General features: G+C 33.0%; 1 protein-coding gene across 1 annotated transcript; it reads left to right on the top strand.

Moving 5' to 3' along the window:
- The first annotated feature begins 5,122 nt into the window (after positions 1 to 5,122).
- Positions 5,123 to 6,312, top strand: LOC149538831 (uncharacterized). The gene is made up of 3 exons (XM_089798956.1): positions 5,123 to 5,168; positions 5,278 to 5,323; positions 5,531 to 6,312. Coding segments are annotated over exons 1-3 (633 nt in total). The 5' UTR covers positions 5,123 to 5,166; the 3' UTR covers positions 6,116 to 6,312.
- The last annotated feature ends 17,745 nt before the right edge of the window (positions 6,313 to 24,057 follow it).

The following is a 24,057-nucleotide window of genomic DNA, read 5'->3' as shown; positions in this document are numbered from 1 at the left end:
AGTTTTCAAATCAGATATAACACCTCTGTTTTTATGATTGACAATTATAATGTAAATGTAAAATTGGGTTTCATTCCCTCTTGATATGTAAATTTTTAATATTTCACTGGGGTATGCCCCTTTCAATATGTAATAATATAGGACATCTGTCCCAGGCTAGACTAGAGGTTTTCTTCTCCATTCTTTCCTACCAGTGCCCATTTGAACAGAGTTTTGCTATTGTATTTCTTTTCCAAATTTAATAAAATTTATCAAGGCCTTGACTGTTCATTGAAAAAAAAAAGAACAATTAAGAACATATATTTTTAAATTTATTTCTAAGTTCTTTATTGTTTTTTATTTTTTCAATTTTTTGTGTCCTATTATTTCAACCTTTTTTATTTTAATATGCCATTTTCAACTCTATTTTTTTGAGGCCTATTATTTTGGGACAACCATGTGTCACCCTATTATTTTGGGGCTTATTATTTTAGGATGACTATGTGTCACCCTATTATTTTGGGATGGCCATATGTCACCCTATTATTTTGGGGCCTATTATTTTAGGAATAAATCTCTATTTTATTATTTTATAAGGTGCCACATGACCATGGTAAAATAAAATACATTTATAAAATCCTTTTTAATTAAATTAGTGTATAACCACTCCCATTTCTTTTTTATTGACAGAGAATCTATTTTGGCATATTCTCGTGCTGGGCATTTGTGTTGCCATTTTATAGAATGCCTCTTAGCATAATTACATTTCCAAAATCCATATATCTATAGGAAAAATCTTTGTAAAAACCATATGCCTCTCCAAAGTATTTTTGGAAGCTCAATTTGAACAAGTACAATGTTTAATTCTATAAATTTATACAATGAATGTATAGAAGAACAAGATTAAGGTGCGATGTTAGAAATAAGTTACCTCAAATTAAATAAATAAATTTCTAACACGTTAATTTTTCTTGTCCAAGATCTCCTTGATTTTGATACATTAACAACTTTTCACTGTTTTCATTTATTTTTGGAGGTTCAATTTTGATGCCTGGATCTTGATAAATCTTAATTAAAAAATAACAATTTGGGAGAAATTGATTTCTACTAGGTGGAATTCATAAAATGTAGGAAACAAAGAAAAATGTAGATGTGTGATTGTAGAGAAAAACCATAGTGGCAACAAGTACAAAGAAGAACATAATAACATTTCCAAAATCCAAATATCTATGGAAATACAAATCTAGAATGAACATATATAGAAGGATTTATTCGATCACATTTTCACCATGCTCAAAGGCTTTCACCCATCTCTCCATTTATTTGTACATTTTTTTGCCTTTATCAGATAACATCAAATCATAAAATCCTTGAATATATAAAATTTTAAAAGTTGGCAATAGCATAGATTAAGCTATTGTACTTAGTAAAATGATCTCAATCTAATCAAGTAAAATAAACCTTAAAATTAATGAAATATATATAACTACACATTAGAAAATTAGAAAACAAAAATTTAAAAACTTTCTGTTCAGATGTGCCATTATGATGAACTTCATGTTCCCTAGCCACAACATATACCAATAGAAATAGGTGGTTCTACATAATGATTAATAGTAGCACAACATGACTATAAGAAAGATTAAATCTCCTTATAAGATAAACATATTTTAGCTTTCTGCTATTTAGAATCAACAATTATATTAACTTTTTGAGGATGGAAGGTTGGTTATTCAACTACATTGGAATCTCCCAAATTTCTTCTAGAAATTCAAACAACATTGTGATTTTTAAATAATTTACATTATGGAATATTTTAGGATTATTTTTTCATCTAAAATAAAGGTATAGATATTATGTTCTTCGAGACCAATTTTCATTTTTTGCAAACACTTTAAAGGACTTTGAATTCATAGAAAGAAGAAGAATTCTAGCAAAAATAATTGGATTGCATTTCTATAAAGGTTAAATTGTTGATAAATTAGTTATTTATAGATTAAAAATAATACATAGAGCTCATTTAAATGGTACTAATGTCTTGGTTTTATTTTAGTGTCATAAGCTTTGAATAGGCTCTTTGTATAAGTGACATGAGCTCATGTCACTTATTGGAAATAAAAATGATCTTTAGGGCTCTATCAATTGTAAAAGTTAGAGTTAGTCGCAAAGAGCATGGATAACTTCCATACAATAACTTAGTTATGAACCCTAAAAGGTAGTTACAAAGAGGTTATCTTGTGAGCCTATAAATACAAGGCCATTACTAATGTAAAAGGAAGCAGGTTATAAACTCTATATAATTGTGGAGAGGAACTTGTGGAAAACTTTAATGTTCATAATTGTGCTTTAGGAATGCATTTAAGTTGTATGTCCTTAATTTCTAATTATTGTTATTAATTTCTTGTCTACTTTATTTATTTGAGTTCTTTGGGTATATGTAAAAAAAAATGAGGCATGTTCATACCCTGATATCTTGATTAGAAAATGTTGAGGCTACTTGTTCCCTTATATGTGGAAACATGTTGCATTTCTTTCATTGATTTCACACATCCTACTTATATTTTAATCTATTATCCTTCCAAAGTCTCATATGTTATTTGTATATATACAGTTTAGATTTTTGTTATCAGAATCCCTTAGTTTTGTAATGTCTTTTTTTTTCCAAGTGAAAAGTACTCAAAAAATACCAAATACCCATATCATACTTGAGTGATTTTCCTCTCAATTGTAGATAAATTTGTAATTAGAACATATTCAGATTGCAATATCTCCAACTATTGGCACAATTGTTAATGCTCACAGGGAAAATAAGTCATTCTGAAGAAAGCATTCATAGTAACAAATCTATTTACCAATAAAAGTTTATTCTTAAATAGAGGTTTGGTCAATGAAAAACCCTTTTACCTAACCTTTCACCTATTTTATGTGTACAAGAATAGGCTATGGAGTAGTAAAAACATTTTCAACAAAATATTTTTAACTAGAGAATAACAAGTACAAAATGCTTGAAGCATTTTGCACTGAGGTAAAAAATGTTTTCAAGCCCAGTCACAAAATATAGTTTTAAAAACCTAAGATGTCCAAAGCCTTCATAATTAATTATAAAGGATACATACAACTAGTTCTATATGTCATATATAATGATTAAAAAAATACAAAGTTTAGTTCATATAGGAATATGTACATCGAGCATTAAAACACACAAGTTTAAAGTGGAGTGTTGCAAGTAAGTAACCTCGGATTAGATAATTAAATTTCTAACATGTTCTTTATTCTTGTTTAGCATCTTTTATATTTTAAGACATTAACAACTTTGAACAATCTTCATTTATTTTTGGAACTCAATTTTGATGCCCAAGTTTGGGTAAATTTTAATAACAAATAATTTTTGAGAGAAATTAATTACTACTAGGTGGAAACCATAAAAGGTAGGAAACACAATAAAATATATATGTGTAATTGTAAGAAAAAGTGGAAGAGAAAAGGCATAGTGGAAACAACAACAAGGAAGTACATAATAACATTTCCAAAATCCATATATCTATAGAAACACAGATCTAGAAAGAGCACACATTCAAACATCTCTAGGAATTTAGCATACACAATAATAAGAACATGTTTGGTCGAACTTTGTAATCTATGTATAAGTACTTTTTATAAATTTGTGATATAAATATAGGCAAGAGCCTATAACACAACAATAATTTTGAGCCTCTTATCTGAGAGGTCTTGGGTTCAATTGTACTCGAGATTAATAAATAATAATAATAATTAATTCACAATACATATTAATAATCAATCTTGACTTCGGCCTCTTACTGATGAAAACAAAAAAAGTTTGTCATATAAGTATAACGCGTGTTTTATTTGATTTAAAAAAATTGTTCTCTTCTCATGGTCTTCATTGTCTTATTTATTTTAACTACATATCACCCACAAATGAATGATTGAATTAAGGCACATCAATAAATTCATGGAGACTTTTTTATGTTTAATTTCATTGGACCAACTTACATGATGTAATAAATGGTTAGCCATAAAAAAATTGGTTGTACCAATCTCCCACCAATGTGAGCTGCAATGAAGTTGTGTATGGCCAACTTCTAACATTTCTCAACCCTTACTTTTCTACTAGCTCCAAAGTCAAAGCCACTAAATCGACTATCACCCAGTAATAGTCTCTTCTTTGAACTTTAAATAAATTATGGGCCTTAGTTTTGAATGGGTGAAACAATAAGTTAATTGATATCAATCAAACTTATGAAAAACATAGTTTATGCCCAAATTCTATAGGTTCTTTTCATATATGATTAGGTGGATGTCATGACCTACAAGTTAATCTTCCTTTACCTTCAAATATATGTTATGTTTATAATGTCTCATGTTTAAATGAGGATACACGAACAACATGATTAGATTTTATTTGGACTTTGAGATTTGATGAAGAAGGTTATATCATCGTCAAGCAGAAGGTTATATCATCGTCAAGCTATAAGTTATTATATCAAAATTGTATAACCAAACCATTGCATAAAGCTTGATTTAATGATGAGGACTGCACATACGATGCATTATTTGGGAACTCTAGTAGCTTCAATAGCCGTGTATATTAGTGTCCTAGTCTAAGCCTTGAGGACAAGGCATTTTGGAAGTGAGGGGCATGTTAGGACTCTCATGTCGTATCTTATAAATGTGTAATCAACGTGATTTGAAACTTTAGTTAATACTAAATAATCTAAATTTATTCTTATAAATGTGTAATCAACGTGATTTGAAACTTTAGTTAATATTAAATAATCTAAATTTATTCCATATTGATGGAGCTCATACGCCACTCTTAATAAGGACTCTATTAAGATTGTAATGAAACATATGTTTTCTCAAGGAAGTCATCCCTTGAAAAAGTCTGGTGATTTTAGAAATCGAAATAAACGTGACTACAACTATATCAACAACTTCACGCGTAAAATCTTGCTTCTGAAGTCCGGTAATTATTTAACCCACTCATGACGTGCATAACTTTTAACAACTCATTCAATCGACTCCGACTCTGCACACAAACTTGCAGATCCCTCATGAAAAGAAACGCTTTTACATCCTTCAATTGTTTTTATTTAGAGCAAGACAGATGTCCTCCTTTTACATCTCCAGCGTGCCTGCTGATTATGATTTGATTATTGAACACATATGTCAGTACTCGCGCTGTTTGCTTCATGATTATATTATCATTGTCGCCCGTATCACCTCATGTTTCTTTCCTTTTAATGCCCATCTTCTGTGTGCCTTTTTCCTTGTCAGGTGTGTGCGGAGCAGTGAAGATCAACGAGGAGCAGAGACATATCATGTAAGCAAATTATCTCAAATTTCAAACTGCTGCTTTGCAATTGAACAATCTGTTTCATATGTTTTCTCTTTAATCCATTTCTTGTTTATAGGTACAGCTTCTTTTGAATGTTGTGTTCCATAGGCAATAAGTGATTGTGTATTTAGTTTGAAATAACAGATAAAAGAGTTGTTAAGGAGCAATTGATAGTGGATAAATGATGTGCAGTTGCAGGGAGGAGGAATGGATGCTTATATAAAGGGCATTCTGGAAGGAAGATGCGGCGGATGGAATTGGAAGGCGGAGGCAGAGGCAGAGGAGGTGGAGTGGGGGGGAAGTGGAAGTGAGGAGGGAATATCAACATGTGGGACGCTGGAGAGTGTGGTGAGCAAGAGTACATGTACATGTGCAAGAGGGAAGAAGAAGGAGGAGAGATCATCATCAATTGAGGGTCAGAGCATGGCGGCTCGGGCGAGGAGGAGAAGCATCGGCCAGAAGATGAGGGAGCTGGAGAGCCTGATTCCCAGTCCCAGTGGCAATGGAGGGAAGGGGAAGAAGAAGAAGGGCATGAGAGTTGAGAGCGTGAAGATGTTGGAGGAGGCGATCAAGTACGTGAGGTACCTGAAGGCGCAAGTGGAGGCCGTGGAGGAATCGTGTGAAGGAGGGGGGGCATCAGCACTGGCAAAGCAGAGGCTTGGGCGTCTTCTCATGTCTCCTGCAATCCAAAGAAATCTCTACACTCACCAGTGCTGCCTCCGCCTCTTCATTGCTAGCTACTCTCACTCTCACGCTCCTCCACATTTCACGGACTAGTCTTCTCAACTTTCTTCTCCAAATGCCCTCAACCATAACTATAAAACAATATATGTGATTATTCAGCTGGAAAGAGTTTTATTTTTGTATGGCTATGTATATCTGCTCTGGAATATAGTTACGATATTGCAAATTATGAAAGACTTCATCTGTATACGTGTTTCATTTCAATAACTGATATTTGTCTGTTTCATTTCAACGGTGATTAATCACATTCTAACAACCCAATCACTATTCAGTTTTTTTAAAAGATTTATTTAGGATTAAGTTGCATTTTTCTTATGTTAAATATATGAAAACTTGAAGCGGAGTGTCAATAATTATTATTTAGGATTAGTGCTTAAATATTTAATGAAATTTATATATTTTTAGTTGGATTTATATTTGTTTGTTTGAAGTTAAAGTTTGACATTATATTAAGATTATTTTAAAACATCTCTTTAAAAGATACACAACTAATAATATAATCAAATAAAAAGTTCTATGAATTGAAAATATACTTCATCTACTGCATTAAATCAGTTTTGAAATATTAAAAAAAAAAATTGGAATATATAAATTAAGTCATATAATTCATAAATATAAGTTTAGTTTTTTTAATTAAATTTATGTTTGTTTATTTGGAATCGAAATTACTCATGTTATTAATTTTTTAATTAACTTATTTTAAAATATTTAAATAATTATTTGAAAAGATGTACAACCAATAATCTATTTCTTTTGATATAGAAATTGCTCTCTTAGGTACATATTTGATCATCTTTATTTTACTAAATCTGCAATACAATTGACTTTTTAATTTAAACTCACTTTCAATGGTGAGTACATGGTTTGCTGAAAATGTAAGTAGAAAATATGTGAAAACGTAAGTAAAATTCAACTGCATAGATTAGAAAATGAAAAGGTGTGTTGGGGGAATCCTTTTAAAATCTTGAAGCTAAAATGCTCTACGATCTAAATATGAAGTTTTCTGATTTTTTATACTACATCATAAACTGCATTTTTAAATATTTCCAAGATCTACTCCCCAATTGAACAAGTGAATAAAGAACTGAGCTATAACTAAGATCTCCTCAAATTGGGAAAACATAATATATCAAAATTTACATGAGTGAAGAGAAAAAAAAAACCCAAATTCTTAGTAAGTTCATTATAATAAACCAAGAGAGAAGAATGAATGAACATGAATGACAACTTTTAATAATGTCCACGAGGCCAACACAACCTAAGGGACCACCTAGAAAAGCACACCACCCGAGAGGGCGTGAGGACCCTAAGCCTTTTGAAACTACTTCTTTAGGTCCATTCTTCTACAATGAATGTTGATCATTAAATTTGTTGTCCTGTCCAGTTGTGTTTCCTCAAAAATAGAATCCAAATTGGCAATTGCTAGGATATCATCATAGCTAAAGCAGATGTCGATGTACACTAGCCATTCCATGATAAAATGTCAATCTGTCTCCACCACTCCCATGTTGCAAAATAAAAATATTTTTTCCTCCCATTCTTCCTTTGGTAGTGTCCACCTACTCGTTTCACACCTCAAGTGATGGGAGCCCATTCTAAGTTGAGCTACGAGCACTTTTGCTTTCCAATTGATGTATGCTTTCTCCATGTGGTCCCTCTTTGGGTTAAATTCTTTGATATAATAATCTTTATTGTACCTTTTTTGTTTTGACCATATGAGACTCCTAAAGTTTTTATTCACATACATTTTTATTTCCTCATTGTTATTTGGACATTCTTGCCTACTAATATTCCACTTTTCCATCCATTTTCCCTTTTGTTTCATCCACATGTTTTTTCTTCTATAGTATTTCTTCTATGATCAATTTAGGCCATCGCTAATTTTCCATTCTTTGATTTTCTTTAATTAACAAAATAATCAAACCATGGTAGTAGCCTCTAATGGAAAAGTGCCTATTTCCACCAATAAGATCTAATAAGAAAAGATGGTTATAATAGTGCTCGATTATAGATGATTAAATGTTTTTGGATTCTTTCGATTTGTCTCCTTTTTTAAGCTGGCATATTGCTACCCCAGATCTCACATCCACAAAGGATCACCAAGGTAATTAACAAACCAAAGAGTATCCTTTTGGTTTTCTAGTCCCATAATTTTGCATTCCTACATCTATTTTGTAAAGAATATATTGCTTTCCATCCTCCTTGAATTTTTTTGCTCTACAAGTTTCCTAGTTGAGTTTGTTGTGGAAGTTGATTCCAAGATACTTGTACTCCTCCACGCTATCCAATGGGCTACCATCAAAAATGAAATTGTTTCAAGTTGCTTCTTATTTCTTTTCAAAGAAAAATTCATCGTTTTGGCTTTGCTAGTGTTCACTAGCATCCCAACCAATTGACAATAGGTAAGTTCATTCAAGTGTTCCTTCAAACCCTCAGTAGTTTTAGCAATTAAAATATGGTCATCTGCATATAGGAGTAAATTTCTCATGTAAGTAACTAGTTGAACCCCATCTCCATTGTTCTTGTCCAAACATTTTTCTAGCTTGTCGATGCATAACCCAAACAAGGTTGGGGAGAGTGGGCAACCTTGTTTGACACCTATATCACTACCAAAGCATTCTAACATCCCATCCATAGTTATAATTTTATCCATGACCTTCTCATAAAGTTTATGTATCACAACTCTAAGTTCAATAGGGATTTCTAGTTCTTCTAGTCTAAGCTAGAGTTTGCCACATGGCACTGTGTCAAAGGCCTATTTGAGATCCACAAAGAATTAAAAATCCTTAGAACACTCTATATTCCATACTTTTTCAACCAAGAATTGAAGATTAACCCCACAATCAATAGTGGAATTCTTTGGTCTAAAACTATCTTTTCCTTTAACTCCTTTACTTTTTGATTCAGTCCATTTGCTGATTTTACATTCAACCATGATACCAAAGAGCTTCCCTAGAAGTGCATTAATCATAATCTAGTGCTATAGTTTGATGGATCATTTATATCCCCACTTTTGTGAAGGGGGATCACCATGCTAGTAGACCATTTTCTAAGAAACCCTTAGTTGTTTACATTGTTAAATATGTGATATATATGTGGTGTTAAGATTTTGTTACCCCATTTTAGATGCTCAACTTACATCCCATCAACATCTTGAGCCTTCTCCTTGACTAATATTTTTATGCCTTGTGAGATGTCTTTAATTGTAATAAATTCATTTGTGTTCTTGAAATGATCAGAGATCTATTTTTTTCTTCCTCTCGCTCATATAATCTCCTTGCATATTCAAGACATTGAGGTCTATGAAATTGTTCTCAATTTGTTTACCTAGAGTAATCAAATCTATTCTTCTCATTATCACATACAATTCTTTTTGACATTTTAGAAACTTCTCGTACTCTTTTTTGTTTTCTTCACTCTTATTTTTCCTCAGAATTATCTTTACTATCTTGTAGTCCTCATCAAACCAAGGATTTTTCAAGAAAGAAATTTTTGTCTCCCTTTTTGGTTTAGTTCTTTTACACTTCTTTACAGCCTTGTGAATTATTAGAATTAAGCTATCTTTGTTTACTTTTTCCTATTCCTTGTGTTTAGATGTACTTTTTGGACACTCGATCAACCTTTTAAGGGCCTAGTTAAAGAATTTCTTATTTTCCTCATTCACTAGAATTCTTCCCTAAAACCAACCTTTATTTTGCTTAAATTGAGTTTGTCCTTCCTGCTGCTGCTCTGTGTTAAAGGCTAATTTTAAAAATATGGGGTTGTGGTCAAACCTTAGTCCTACTAGGCACTCTCTTATCTCTAACTCTTTTGATGTGGTCTTGGGAGCATATAACATAGTCCACAACATCCTTTCCATTGTAAGTTTTGCATTTAATGTTTCCTGAATTTGGCCACTCTTTCATACTGTTACATATGACGAATTTATGTAAGCTACATAATCCCAAAATTTCTACCCCATAATGAATGATATTGTGTTTTTTGTCCTCTGAAGCTCTTTTCCAAAACTAATTAGTCTCCTCTTCTAACCATAATGGGTCACTACTTTCCTTGCAATTTCTTTTCAAGTTGTGGGATTGATTATATGTTGTCCTAGCATTCAAATCACCTACTATTATGAGTTATCCTTGGGTGTTAGAAATAAATATATCCTTTTTCAGTGAAGTGTAAGGATCTTCTATATCTAGATTCCTTTTCTTGTAGGCTTTGACCCCTTCGAAGCAAAGTAGCAGGTTGCCACCCTTATCACAACCTAATTTTTCATAATTTTCAACCATATGTGGTATTTTTTTGGGTCTTCTTTCTCTATGTTTATGATTTTTTTCTAGATCTCCTTAATTAAAGTGGTGATACCACCATGTCCTTTTCCATTATTAGTTCTTTCATTCCAAATTGATTTTTGTTGTATCCCTCGTATTCTAACACTATACATCAATCATGTTCATGTGTCTCTAGGAGCAATATAATGTCTTTATATTTGGCTATGGGCCCTAAAATAGATCCTTTTCTCCATGGGTATCATCTACAATTTCAACTAACTATATCTAAGTGTTCATGGAGGGCCCCTAGTCCCTATTTCTTATGTTCCATTTTCTTTCTATTTTGTACCTTGCCATTTTTTAGCCATGCCCACTTTCCATTGTCCCTTGATACCTTTAACTTTTCCCATTCTTTTCTTCTTTCCTCTTGCTAAAAAATTGTAAGATCTTCATCTACATAAAAACGTGTGCATTTGAGGAGCCCCTTGTTCCTCACAATCAAGTTCTTGTCTTTTGTACTTTCCAAAATGACCCTTACAAGTCTGCTCATTTTGTCCTTTGTCCATTTACCAATCCTTTATACTTGTTGAATTAAACTAGATCAATCTAAATGATCTCAGAGGAAGTCTCTTGTCAAGCCTTTTATGTTCTCCTTTTAACCTTAGTCTTTTAGCCTCTTGATGATGATATTTGTCAACTTATCATTTTTGTCTTTCTCTTCTCGAATTTGCCATCTTACTTTTTTTTATATGAACTCATTAGGTGAGTTGGATGGTCGCTTCACTACTTGGGTCCATGATTTGACTTCTACTATTTCTTCTCTAAGTTGGCTTCTCTTTGTTCCATGTTTGCCATTACAGATTATATTTCTTTTATTTGTGGGTCCTTTCTTTTTGCCTCATTGGCTTTTCTCTCGCCTATTGTTTTTATTTCCTCCATTGCTTTTCTTAATAGTATCAACTCATATTCCCTTTTCTCCATATTAAACTATAATTTTTGCACCTATTCTTTGAGTAATTTGTTCTCATTTATTAGCTTCAAATTGGATTCAATGAACTCCTTTAACTTATTGTCATCCTCATGGAAATGTGCTTCTAATACTTGAAGCCTCCCTTTCATGAACATTAGTTCATTTACAAATAAGTTAGGACACCATGAGGTGTTGAAGATGGCTTGTACATGTTAGAGGATCCATTTTCTCCTTCTATCATGTTTGTAATTTGAGATCACCCTCTCCATGATTTTTTGAAACTACTATGGAGTGGGGTTCAACATCCTTCCTTTCCTCTCTCCTATTTTTCCTTTGTTCATGCTATTCCAGTAATTCTAGTGCCTTCAACATAGTTCTTGGAGAATATCTATTGGTTTTCCCCTTCTTGCATATTTGGCTTGCTAGATTTTCCTATGTCTTAGGATTCACTTGTATTGTTTATCATTGACATAAATAATTTTATTTCTTGTGTCAAGGTTATCTTGAGGTTGTTCTAGAATACCAGGTCTCAGAATGATTGTTTCTGTAGTTTGAGTATTGATATTAGGATTCCAAACCATAGTTTGTGTAGTTGTTGAAGGCATTCCAGAGAAGTTGAATGGGATTAGAAAGCCCTTTTGTGTTAGCATCTTGAACATGGGTCTCTGTTCCAACTTTCCCCTCTAAGGCCCATCATTTTCTTGTGTACTACCCTCTATGATTATGACTAAATTTAACCCTATTTTTTCACCCATTGATGCTATCTCTATTTTTGGACTTGCCATCATGTATAAAAGTTCATGGTTACCATGCAGTTGTTGATTTCTACTACATTTAGTATTTCTTGTTCGCCATTGTTTGCCATTATTCTACTTAAGCTTTACCCCTAGAGATGAAATGTTTTTGAAGTATTATATAGAAGCCAAAAAGATGGGGGTTGACCCTAGAGTACAAAAGGCTGAAGGACTAGCCGAAGCTTTGCCCCAAAGATGAAATGTTGTTTTAAAGTTCTAGTTTTGTTTTGGATGATATTGACTGACATAAAGAAGAGGACGCCTAGAAAAGAAGTTTTGCAATAGATCCCCAAATAGAACAAAGAGAAAAAGCCAAAAAGAGGGTAGAGAGAAACCTGGTAGGCTTCCTTCATTTGGTTTATATTCTTCCCCATCGAAGAACTACCTCCTATACCCCTATCGCTTGTTGGGGTTTGTACAGTTCATTTTTTCCAATCCGCGTTGTTCAAAAACTGTAGTCTCATTTGGGCATCGATGGGGAGAAAACTGGAGTAAAGCCTCAAAATCTGGTTTCATCAAAGAGTTTTGTAATGAAGTCTATAGTTCCTAGAAATCATTTTTTAGGAAGTGGAGATTCAGATAAATCCCACAAACCACCATGTTAAACTGTATCCTCACAATTACTGCCATGCTTTGTAGCCTACAAGTTCCATTAAATTTTTGTGCTCAAATTTAATTGTTCCAACTTTTTAATTTCAAATGTATAATATGAAAAATCATAAAAATAATAATTGGTCCAAACTTTTTATCTCAATTTTATAAATATAAGAAAGAGTAAAATCCTTCCAAAATGTGGCCGGTCATAGAAAAGTTTAATTTTATTACTTTAAATTTAGATTATTTTAAAATTTCATTCACTTCACATAATACTTATTACATTATGTTTAAGGATTAAATTACTTTAAAAAAATTTCTCCAAATAATTTTTTTTATTAATCTTAAATGAACTTAAATAATAATATAAGTTGTAATGTTTACCTTCGCATTTTTGGATCTTTTGTCAATAGTGGACAATAGGAGCTTGAATAATCTGAATTTGTACTCCCCAATTTAAACAAGTCCAATAAGAAGAAATAAGTGCTCATGCACATTACTAGACAACTCAATATTGATGGAGATGAAGTTGAAGAGTACATTTGACTTATAGTCTTCATACAATCTGAAGACTAGGTTTAAAATTCCTAAATTTTGTATTATACAGTTAAGGTTTCAACTAAGCTTCTTAGTTTCTTTGTAAATTTCTACTTGATCATATAGGATCTTGGAGTATATACCTACCACATCATCCTTAGCATAATATTTTTGGTCCAAGTAATTCCCTACCTTAATTTTGATTTTTCTTCATTATAGGGACATTTGGCAATTTGATTATAGAAAGATTATCTAATTGGGTTGAACCCCATCTAGAAATGTTGCTCTTATTTTGTCAAATAGGAAGGTTTAGGCTTATGAAGAAAATCTAACTATAGATATTTGTTGCCTTAACTTTACAATGTCCAAAGGTTTGGTAATGTGAAGTTACTCTTTAAACTTGATTTTCTCTCTATGAACCCTAACTTACTCTCTCTCCATGAACCTTAAATTGTTTTAAAGTTTAGAAAGTTAAGGTTGAGGCATCTACCTTCCTTATTTTCTCTCTGAACTCATACTTACTCTCTCACTACATATTAGAGTTACTTTCTCTCCATGTACTAGTGCTTTCATTCTCTCACTTCGTACTAAAAATCCTCACCCTAATCCTATTCTTTAGATGGTTAAGATTCTTGACTCCAGTTGAAACACTCATTAAGACACAACTATTATGACTAGAGATCTAAACAAGAAACAAAGGAAAAAGTGATGACATTTCTATATGCAAGAGTAGTTGGTGGTTATAGGTTGGTGTAGTTGATGAATACACATAAAAGAGAGTGTGAAGGGAGATATTTGAATCAGGAAGAAACATTATGGATGCTTTGCCACCTAAAGCTAGACAATCCACATGAAAACTATTTGACTAAGTGTTCCAATCTTCGATCTATAGACGGTTCTCTAGTAACTTAAAAAATCCATGCACTGGAGCCTTTGGTGTTTTGAGAAACATGAGGCATAACTCAATGCATACAAACTGTTTGACTAAAAGCCATTAAGAGGGGTGCCAGTTTGTAGAACAAAATTGGGTAATATTACTTTGTTTTTCAATGCATCCCTTATCACCTCTTAGAGTTCAAGGACTATGTGGATATGCATTCAAGACACAAATCCATCAACAACATAATCGGTAAGTGTAGTGTGATATGTGTGGGAAACATATCTAAATGAGACCTTTTGCAAGTCACACAAACTATTTGATAGAATGTCTCACACCAAGCATCCTTTCCCTATTGGAAACATAGAACATATACATCACTCCTCCTTATAATCATTGCCCTATTGGGATGGATCAAATAGAAGTATAAATGGAGAGGAAGTGACTAAATTTCATGTGTGCATTCAAAGGTAGAAGGTTGAAAGCAAAGATAGAGGTAGTGGAAACCAAATTCTAGTGAAAGGAACACAACGTATGATCTCAATTGCATGTCAATTGTTTAATAGAATGCTCTACACTCATTTGGGAAAATAGCTAGTTTTAGAATGTCCAATTGTGGGGGAGGAATGAGTGATCAAAATCATATAGAAGAGTAAAAGTATTCCAATGTCCTTTTAATTATTGGATTCATGAGCTTGTTTCTATCCTCCTTCTTGCCAATGGACACATGGAATATCTGCACCATGTAAAGAAACATTCATCTCCATGGCATCTTGACATCTCAATCAGGAGGGAAAGTTTATAAAAATCTAGTTGAATAGGAGATTTAATCCGTACCAAACACTGAGAAAATCACTATTGTGGATTTTTGGCAAAATTCCTTAATAGAGGGTGATCACAATAATTGTGAGGAATGGGTGCATTTAGCAAGAGAAGCACAACTACAAGTGTTAAAATGGATATTTATGAAGTTTGATGTCAACCTTCATCTTCCTATGGTACAAGTAATACTAATATATCTATGCAAGTGAAATTTTGATGGCACCAATAATTCATGGGCACTTATTAACTATTTGATAGAATGCCTCAAGTAAATGTGGGTGCTCGTGCAATTCAATAGTGACTTTGATAGTGCTTTATAATCATTTTAAGGGGATAGAATCAAGATTTTGGAAATACAAAGTCAAGGGAGTATCAAATTCGTATTCGACATCTTGCAAAGATAAGGAGTTGTGTAAGTAAGTCAATGAGTTACAAATTCCAATGAAAGAATCTCCTGAGATATTAACAAGCACACTTCCTGAGGTGTTAGATACAAAAATGGGACAAGGCAACATTGCAAATTTTTGGTATTCAATGAGTAGAGAAGATAGATCAAATGTACCAAACTAATTTTGGACTATATCAAGGTATAAGACTAGAATTCTAGAGACATTAAGACTCTAGGAGGTAACATTGTAGCAAGGCTAGATCCAATATCTATTTCCATTTTCTTCAGATTATTGGTGAGGGAAGAATTCATACAAACCTCTAAAGAAGGTGCTCAAGGATATTTCCATCAAAATAAAAAAAAGTGTTTGCATATTATTCTAGAAGTTGGCTGAGCCAACCTAGGAAAGGACAGTCACAATTACCAAAGACAATTTGCAAGACGCTTTTCAATGAAGATATTTCAAATAAAATCATCCTTCTTGGTAGAATAGTGGGAAATGAGATAGCTAAGGACTTTTAGGATTGGTTTTTTTGTAAATTAGTACTATCACCACTAGAAAACAATTTTTTGATTGGGGAGAAGTGATTAGTGATGTCCTTTATTGTTAGTTGACTGAATTCAATATCAATCAGAGTTGTTACATGTCTTCATATCTTATATATATAATTTCTAGTATGAAGTCATGACCTGGTCTTAATCTTTATGGGGAGTATAACTTTATCACACAAATTTATAATTATTAACCCTAGTTGCAATTAAAACAAAGTAACACACACTTCCACAGGGTTAATGATGCTTTTTCTATGCTTACAACTAGAGAGTTATATGGAGATATAGGGCTCAAAATTTCTCCTAAAGATGCTAGTCTCATCAGTGCTTATAGTTTCTTTTTCATACAATACCCTTGGTATACTTACATTAGCATTGGAGGTTTTCAAAATTGTCCTCTTATGTTGCCCTGCTTCCTAGATGACATGTTGGTGCTTTCAAAAATTTGCAAGTAGATTGGTTAGGTAAATAAGAAGTGTAGGAATAAAAGATCAATTCCTTTCCCAATGGGTATTGGACACCTCAATTTTTTTTCTTCTTCAATTTCTCAAAATATTGAAAGATTCATGGTGAAGATGACTTTAAATTATTTTCAGAGTCATTTCCCATTTGATGGCAGTTGGTATGTTAAAAAAACCTTGACACTGGGATTTGGCTATCTCCATTTTCCTATGATGGAAGATAATTGGGAAAACTATGAAAATGACTTCAAAGTGAGAAGAACGGATTGGATGAGATTCATGATGCAATAAATCATTGATTACAAGATGGGGTGGGATGTGATAGGCATAAGAAGATGTATCAAACCTAATTGATCCTTTTTTCTTTGAACAAATACAATTGTTAGAACTTCCATACATTAATTGGTCTCTGCCAAAATTGAAAGACCTCAAGGAAAGAACCTTTTTTGTAATTCAACAAACTAAGATTTGGTTGAAGAGTAAAGTTAGAGAGACTATGACTACTAGATCAACAAGGAGCAGTAGTGCAAAGAAAAATAATAATCCACAGGAAGGTATATCTATTTCAACCATTCCATCTTCTATACCTACTTCTTCCCATTCTTTACATAGAACACAAGGTGGAGATGATGGTGAAGATCCAGATAAAGGAATTGATTTAGTTTCAACATGTGAGCTCAATGCATTCACTAGGAAGAGAAGATCAAAACCCAAAGAGAAGATTCTAAACCCAATGTAGAAAATGATAGATGAAGCTCTTGAGATGAATGCTTTACCATCGTCATTCGTAGATGTGATGATTCAATCCACAACATTCACTATGCACTCTTTTTCTCTTGAAAGTGTGGACACAACTCAAGAGGTGCCAGTTGTAGAGAATGCAAATAACCTAGATTTATCATCTATAGTCCTGCAAGTTCCTTAAATAATCGATTCATCTACCAATATCTCAACATCTTGGTTACAAAAAAGTTTGGAGAGAAAGAAGAAAAGGGTGATCTAATTGAAAGAATGAAATCTAAATGTTGTAGTTGATTTAGTGCATAAAGGTATGAAGGTAAAGAAAACTAGAACAAATTCTAGACTGGTGGTGAATCCTACCTTAGGAAACCTATTTTTTGAAATTGTGCTACTAGTCACAAAGAAGAACATAAATAAGGTGGATGAAGCTCAATTTAGCATATCTAAAGTGGATCTAGGCTGAACCACTTGTGGAGATAGAGAGCATAATTTCCAAGTGTCATCTGCTATCTTGATGGAACAATCAAGGAGGGATAAGAAAGCTAAGAATCAGCTCAAGTATCTGGTTCAAGCCCTTTCTTCATGCATCCAATTGATGGTTGGTGATTCATTTCTGAATCCTAGTTCATCTACAAAGATAATAGGAGATCCCAAGAAGATGTTTAATGAAGAAACCATTCAAAATATAGGATAATGTCAAGTGTATGGTAAGATGGTGAAAGCATGGATAAAATGCACGAAAGAGTGAGAATCAAGCCTATTTTAGGAGGTGAAGGTTACATATGCTAAGGCAGATCACATACAATGAAACATTAAAAAAGAGTTAACAAATCTCAAGGAACAATAGACATTCTAGAGAGAAATTAACACTAATTTAGTAGAGATTAAAGGAATGGACATTGATATAATCAAATCATTGAAGTTAGTCACCAACAAAGAAGAAGAGAAAATTGACATATGGCTAGAAAACATCAAATGGAAGAATGCTAGCATGAATTAAAAATTGGATGAAGGAGAAAAATTCCTAAATAGTTTGCAAACCTTATCCGGGGGGATATTTTCATCAAAATTGAAGTATCTCTAAAACTCTAATAATTAACATCAAGTTAAAGTTCTCAAAATTCTAAATCTAATGCAATTTGAATGGACAAAAATGGAGTCCATATGGAAAAGTTATGGTCAGTCAAAGGTTGGTCAAATTGGGAATAGAGGTGATCAAAAAGGTGAAAAACAAAATCATCTCCAAAGTGGGCAACAATGGATTTCAAATCAAAGAGCTCATCAAGAGCTTTTCGATGGTGTTTGTTTCATCAATAATAGAGCCCGTACGTGGAAGTTATGCCATTTTAAAGCTTGGAGTAAGAGATAATATTGATGATGTCATCATGATGTCAGAAAAGTGGAAAAAAAGAGAGCTCATGGTTAGATTTGAACCCATGACCCACTACCTCCAAAACTAGTTACTTAACCACTCGACCAAGCATGGATTTTAGAACTTATGGGCAACAATTTTTTTTTAACCTTTGGCTAGCACCAATTTTAAACAAAGGAGGCTACCGGCAGGGTTGGAACCCCCGACCGATGGTTACCATAAAAAGTCATAAGCCATTGTGCTATTTTAGCACTTAAGGATTATTCTGCACCACATTTTATTTATCTTTTAACCGCCGCCAACCTTATATGTAAATAAGGTTAATTTGTTAATTTGTTACCCTAAAATTAACATGAAGCCAAATCTTCAAAAATGGCTAAAGGGTATTCCCAAGGGGTGATTGTTAAAAGGCCCTATTTTTATATTTTATATTTTTGGCCTATTTTAGGCTAATTTTTTGTATAAAAGGGGGTTAGGAGACCCTTAGAGGGCATTCAAGAAAAAGGAGAGAATGTCCAAGTGTTGAGAGTAAGGGAGATTTTTGAACTGCTCATTCCTATACTTTGAAATAACGTGATGCTGTTGTACTTCAAAGGAGTGATTTTGTAAACATTTGTACCTAATTTTTGGAGATAATCAGATCGGTCCCCCTATTGGAGTAGGACTCGGAGACGTAGTCCATATGGACGAACTCCGAGATCAAATTGTTTGGGTCTTCTTTCTCTCAATTTCTCTTTTATCAACTTAATCTTGTTGTTCTTATTTCATTTACATTAATTTGATTCATTAAAGGTTTTTAGTTAATTCTATGTAATCAGTTAGCATTCTCTGTAATAGTCCTAGATCTTAAACAGATCAAAACCACTAAAAAAGAAGGCCTTAGAGAATACACCAATTATTTTGGAAGGTATTCCTATTAGCGAACACACCTAGGATCTAGACATATCTTCCATTTTGGAATGCATAGAGTTAAAGATCAGCACTAAACTTGGTGGTAAAATAAGTTTAGATGCCGACATTATGATGAGATTGAGAACTCTCTCTTGATGGCATTGGACATTTGTATTCAAAACCTACCATGTTACATCCTAGAGTTGGATGAAGTTAGAAAGAGTCATGAGTTGTGTAGGCTAAAAATACAAAGCTTGATCATCATCAAAATCAAAGCTTTAGCACAGGTCATTAAATCATTCATATCATACAAGGAAAACCTAACTCAGCTACTCAAAACACCTATAGATCATAGAGCAAGCACAGAAGATATCAATGACCGCAGTTGAAAGTTAGAAGTAGATGTGTCTAAAGTTGTCTCATTTTTTTATTTGTATATTTTGTAAAGAGATCAACTTTAATTTTAACAATGTTTTGGTCAATATCTTAACTTTTCTTGCTTTTGGTTAGGCATCAAAAGTTGGAGTTGTATAAGTTAGATTTGGTTGTGAAACTTCTTCAAAATAGTTCAAACTCTAACTTTTTGAGTAGTTACAAACCTGAGAAGGTGGTTATTCTAGAATATAATATACATTTATGAATATTAATGTAATGGAGTAATTTTTTGATTTAGAGATAAGGGACAATTATGTTTTGATAGCAAGGCAATTTTTGGAAAGTGCATACAATTCTTGTTCTTGTAATCAGAAATTTTCTTATGTTCTTGGTGCTAAGAAATATAAGAAAGTACATTTTGCATTCTCTTTTCTACAAAATCTGAATTGTTGAAGTGTTGATTCTTTGCAATGAGTATTTTCATGTTATGATGTAAATATTCATGAATCATTGAAATAACATTGTGTCGATGATAACTTTCAAGCGTAGTTCTTCTTTGTTTTCATTAGTAGTTTACATCAATTTTATGGAAGCTTTGAAGTCCTTTGGTGCATTCATCAGCAATAGTTTCATTTCTATCTTCTAAGTTGTAATCATATTTATTTGAAAATAAAAAGTAAATCTTATGAGGGAGCTATCCCTCTAAAGATAGAGGAAGGCTCGATATCTAGGTCCTATCCAACTATTGGGGAAATTGATTTGCTACATATTCCATTGGGATAAATCACATATTGTCTAATTGACAAATCTATTTACTAATATATTTTTGGTGATTCTATTGGGGAGACTTAACAAGAAAAATTAACAATAGCCTAAGATGAAGAAAGGTGGTACTACTACATGCAAACTTTTTTTTGGTTCTCCAACCAAATCTTGGCTTCTAAGACAACTAGGAAGACATCATTTCAGATTTGAACACGCTTGCCTAGAGGTGTAGAAGAAGTATTTAAAAATATCAACAAGTAAGCTGAGTCTTAGAATGAGAAGAAGAATTTGGTGAATTCTTAAGAGGAATACCTATCAAACAAGAAGTGTTTGTTGTTGAAAGAATTGCACATGTCTCAAGAAGGAACATACCAAATCTTATTCCAGTGCAATGCTAGGTGAACAATAATCGATAAGCTGGTTAAAAATTCATACACCTAGGTGGATAGGCATAAAGGTCTACTAGACAAAGATTTCAAAGCCCTCTAAAAGTTAGATTTCAAGCCAGTTACTCCTAAGAGGAAGAGGAAGAATAACTCAATTAGTAGGTCATCTTTACCACCAAATGATACTATTTCTCCTACGACCTTTCAAGATTTGATCCTACTAGGTATTCCCACAGTCATTAATTTATGACCTTTGAACATCATTCTCCCAACCATGGCACATCAAGTACCATAACCACTAGTTCCATGGGGATCTACTTTTGGTCCTTTAGCTTTGGGGAACCAATTACATGACATGCCCGTCGAATCCCAAAAAATTCTTTCTAATTTTTTTTGAGATGGAAAAGTCACCACTAATCAACACATTAGTGTATTCTATATAATAAGTGGAGTTCTTGTAGTTTAGTATGAAGATGTTTCTATTCACCTCTTTGTGGAAACACTCATTGATGCTATGGCCAAATGGTTTGGTTAACTGCCAGCAAGATCAGTTACTTCATGGACAACCTTGATTCAAAGTTTTGAGAGGAGATTCAAAGCTATTGAAGATGGACATTTTCTTCTCTCCCAGTTAACTCCAATGAAGAAAGAGATCCATGAGCCAATGTGATAACTCATTGCTTGCTTCAACCCGAAAGTAAACTAAATTCCTGCTAATAAAAGACCTACTAAAGAAAATAAGATGACATTCTTTATTAGCACTCAAGCTTCTAGTGTAAGCTTTCAAATATGAAGAGCAAGGGTCACTAATCTAGTAGCCATACAAACTTTAGCTATTGAGGTGGAGGATGAATTACTTAGTTGAGGTAAATGGAGTCACAATCTACAAAAAGGTAAAGGTCAACAAGATCTTGTCACTACCCCTAACCCTCTATATCAAAAATTGGCTAATGACGTGTTACAAATCAAGAAGCAGTTACCCCAAAATTATCCATCTCTATATCAAGATATTCCAAGGAGGAATTATATGCCATATCATCAAAACAAACAATCTAAATGGCTACCCTGACCAACACAAAGATTAGCCATCGAGCATCTCGCATCATCTAGTAATCAAGCTGCTATGTGTGATTTCCACCTAATGACAGATCATGATGGTGCAAGTTGTCTCGAGATGGCCATATTCATGCAAATTCATTTGACAGGAGAGAATATAGAAGAATATGTGGCCTCTAAAGATACAATAGAGCCTACATTTGGAACCTCTTCCATAAAATTTCTAGAATATGAATTAGATGGAAAGAAGGTTAAAGATATTAACAATCATTCTTGTAATGCATCTACACTAAATTAGAGGTAGAAATTAGCAGAGAAGTGGAGTATAGAAGCAAAAGATAAAGTCACCAATGAAACTTCTAAGCATATTTCATATCATACGCATACTCCAGAAGACCCTTTACAAATGAAGGAGATAGATAAGGCTAAGTCTTCCCCAATTGTTGAAGACTCTTTTGATTTTATTGATCATTGTAAGAAGACCAAAGTGCAGATTCATTAGTTGGAGTACTTGAAAGCCAATCCACATTAGTCAGATAGGATGATTCAATGTGTTTGAAAATGAAAAGGCTCTCTTAAAATTACTATCAACCATGAGCAAGGGCTTCTCTAGAAGAGGAAAATATGGAAGGTCTTATGATCAAGAAAGAATCATTTCTTGTAGCTTCTTTATGACCGATAATGTTATGCCTTCTAAGGTGGCCCATGCCCTAGGTCTCTCTCTAAATAAACCATTAGGAAAAGTGTATTTTACGGAGGCAAAACAATTTCCTCTCATTGGCCAGTTAAAATTTTCTCAAGTAGCTCTTGTAGCACATCCATAAAAGAATTTAAAATTGGATATCTTGTTTACTGATATCCCAACCAATTATGGGATACAATTGAGAAAATATTTTTGCAAAGATCTCAAAATTAAAATCAAGATGGACATGTCTTATGCACTCATCCCAATTGGAGATAAAAAGGTTAAACTCAATCCTAAATCTAAAGCTAAATATACATTCCTAAAATCTAATGACATAAGGCAAAAATGTTGTATGTTGATACTAGACATGGAACATATATGATGATATCTATTGAAGAAGATTTAACTAAGCCTCTTATTCCTACCATAACCAATGAATTATGGTTGATGTAGTTTTATGGAAGTTATTCTTCTTCTAGTTTGGGTGTTGGGATAGTTTTGATGTCACCTATAGGAGAAAAGCTCCCAAAAGCTTATAATTTGGCTTTTGAGCTACAAAATATGAAGCTCTACTACTCCACGTTGAATGTGCTAGAGAAAAAGGGATCAACTTAAGATATTGAGAGATGCAAAACTAGTTGTCAATCAGGTTTGAAGGTAGTACCAAACAAAGAATACAAGATTAAAGGCTTATAGAAATAGGGTGTGGGATGAGATTGAGCATTTTGGTGCTTTTTATTTATTGACTATTCCTCATGAACAAAATTCCAAAGAAGATTGTCTCACAGTCTCTGCCTCTCTCCTTATTCCTCACCCTGAGTTTAACAGAGATATTTACATGGTGGAGATGATTCATAGGCCTAGTGTGCTGGATAATGATAAACATTGGCAAGTCTTTGATGATGATTGGAAAATTATTGCATTTTTTGAGGGACAACTTACATTTTCTAATTTGAATTTTGAAGGATCACATAATGCTGAAGTAAAGAACCCAGATGTGAGATGAGGAGATAATCCCAAAATTATTTAGCTGCAAGGTAATATTATTCCAAGAGGATTTGTCACCCTTGAAAGTATTTTTGATAAAGAAGATAAAAGGAAAGAGAAAGTCAAAGATATAAAATATTCTAATACCTTGGGTTATGAGAGGTTAAACATTGGTTCTGAAGACATTCCAAAGATGGTCCTAATCCATATTTTTTATCTAAAGAAGATGGAGAATTCATAAATTTTTGGAAGATTTATCAAGATATTTTTTCTTGGGGTTATGCAAATTTGAAGGAATTCATGAATGGAAAATTTAAACATTAGATTCCTTTGAGACCTAGTTCAACTCCCTTCCAACAAAAACATAGGCAATTCAATCCAAAAGTTGCTAATGCTATATTCAATGAAGTTGATAAAATGCTTAAAGAAAGGATTATCTACCCTATTCACCATTCAACATGGG

This window comes from Cupressus sempervirens, chromosome 9, assembly GCF_028749045.1.
Source record: "Cupressus sempervirens isolate cs-2001-9-10 chromosome 9, ASM2874904v1, whole genome shotgun sequence".
NCBI classification, from domain to species: Eukaryota; Viridiplantae; Streptophyta; class Pinopsida; order Cupressales; family Cupressaceae; genus Cupressus; species Cupressus sempervirens.
Note: the sequence above shows the minus strand (reverse complement) of the source record. Positions and strands in the feature narration are given on the sequence as shown.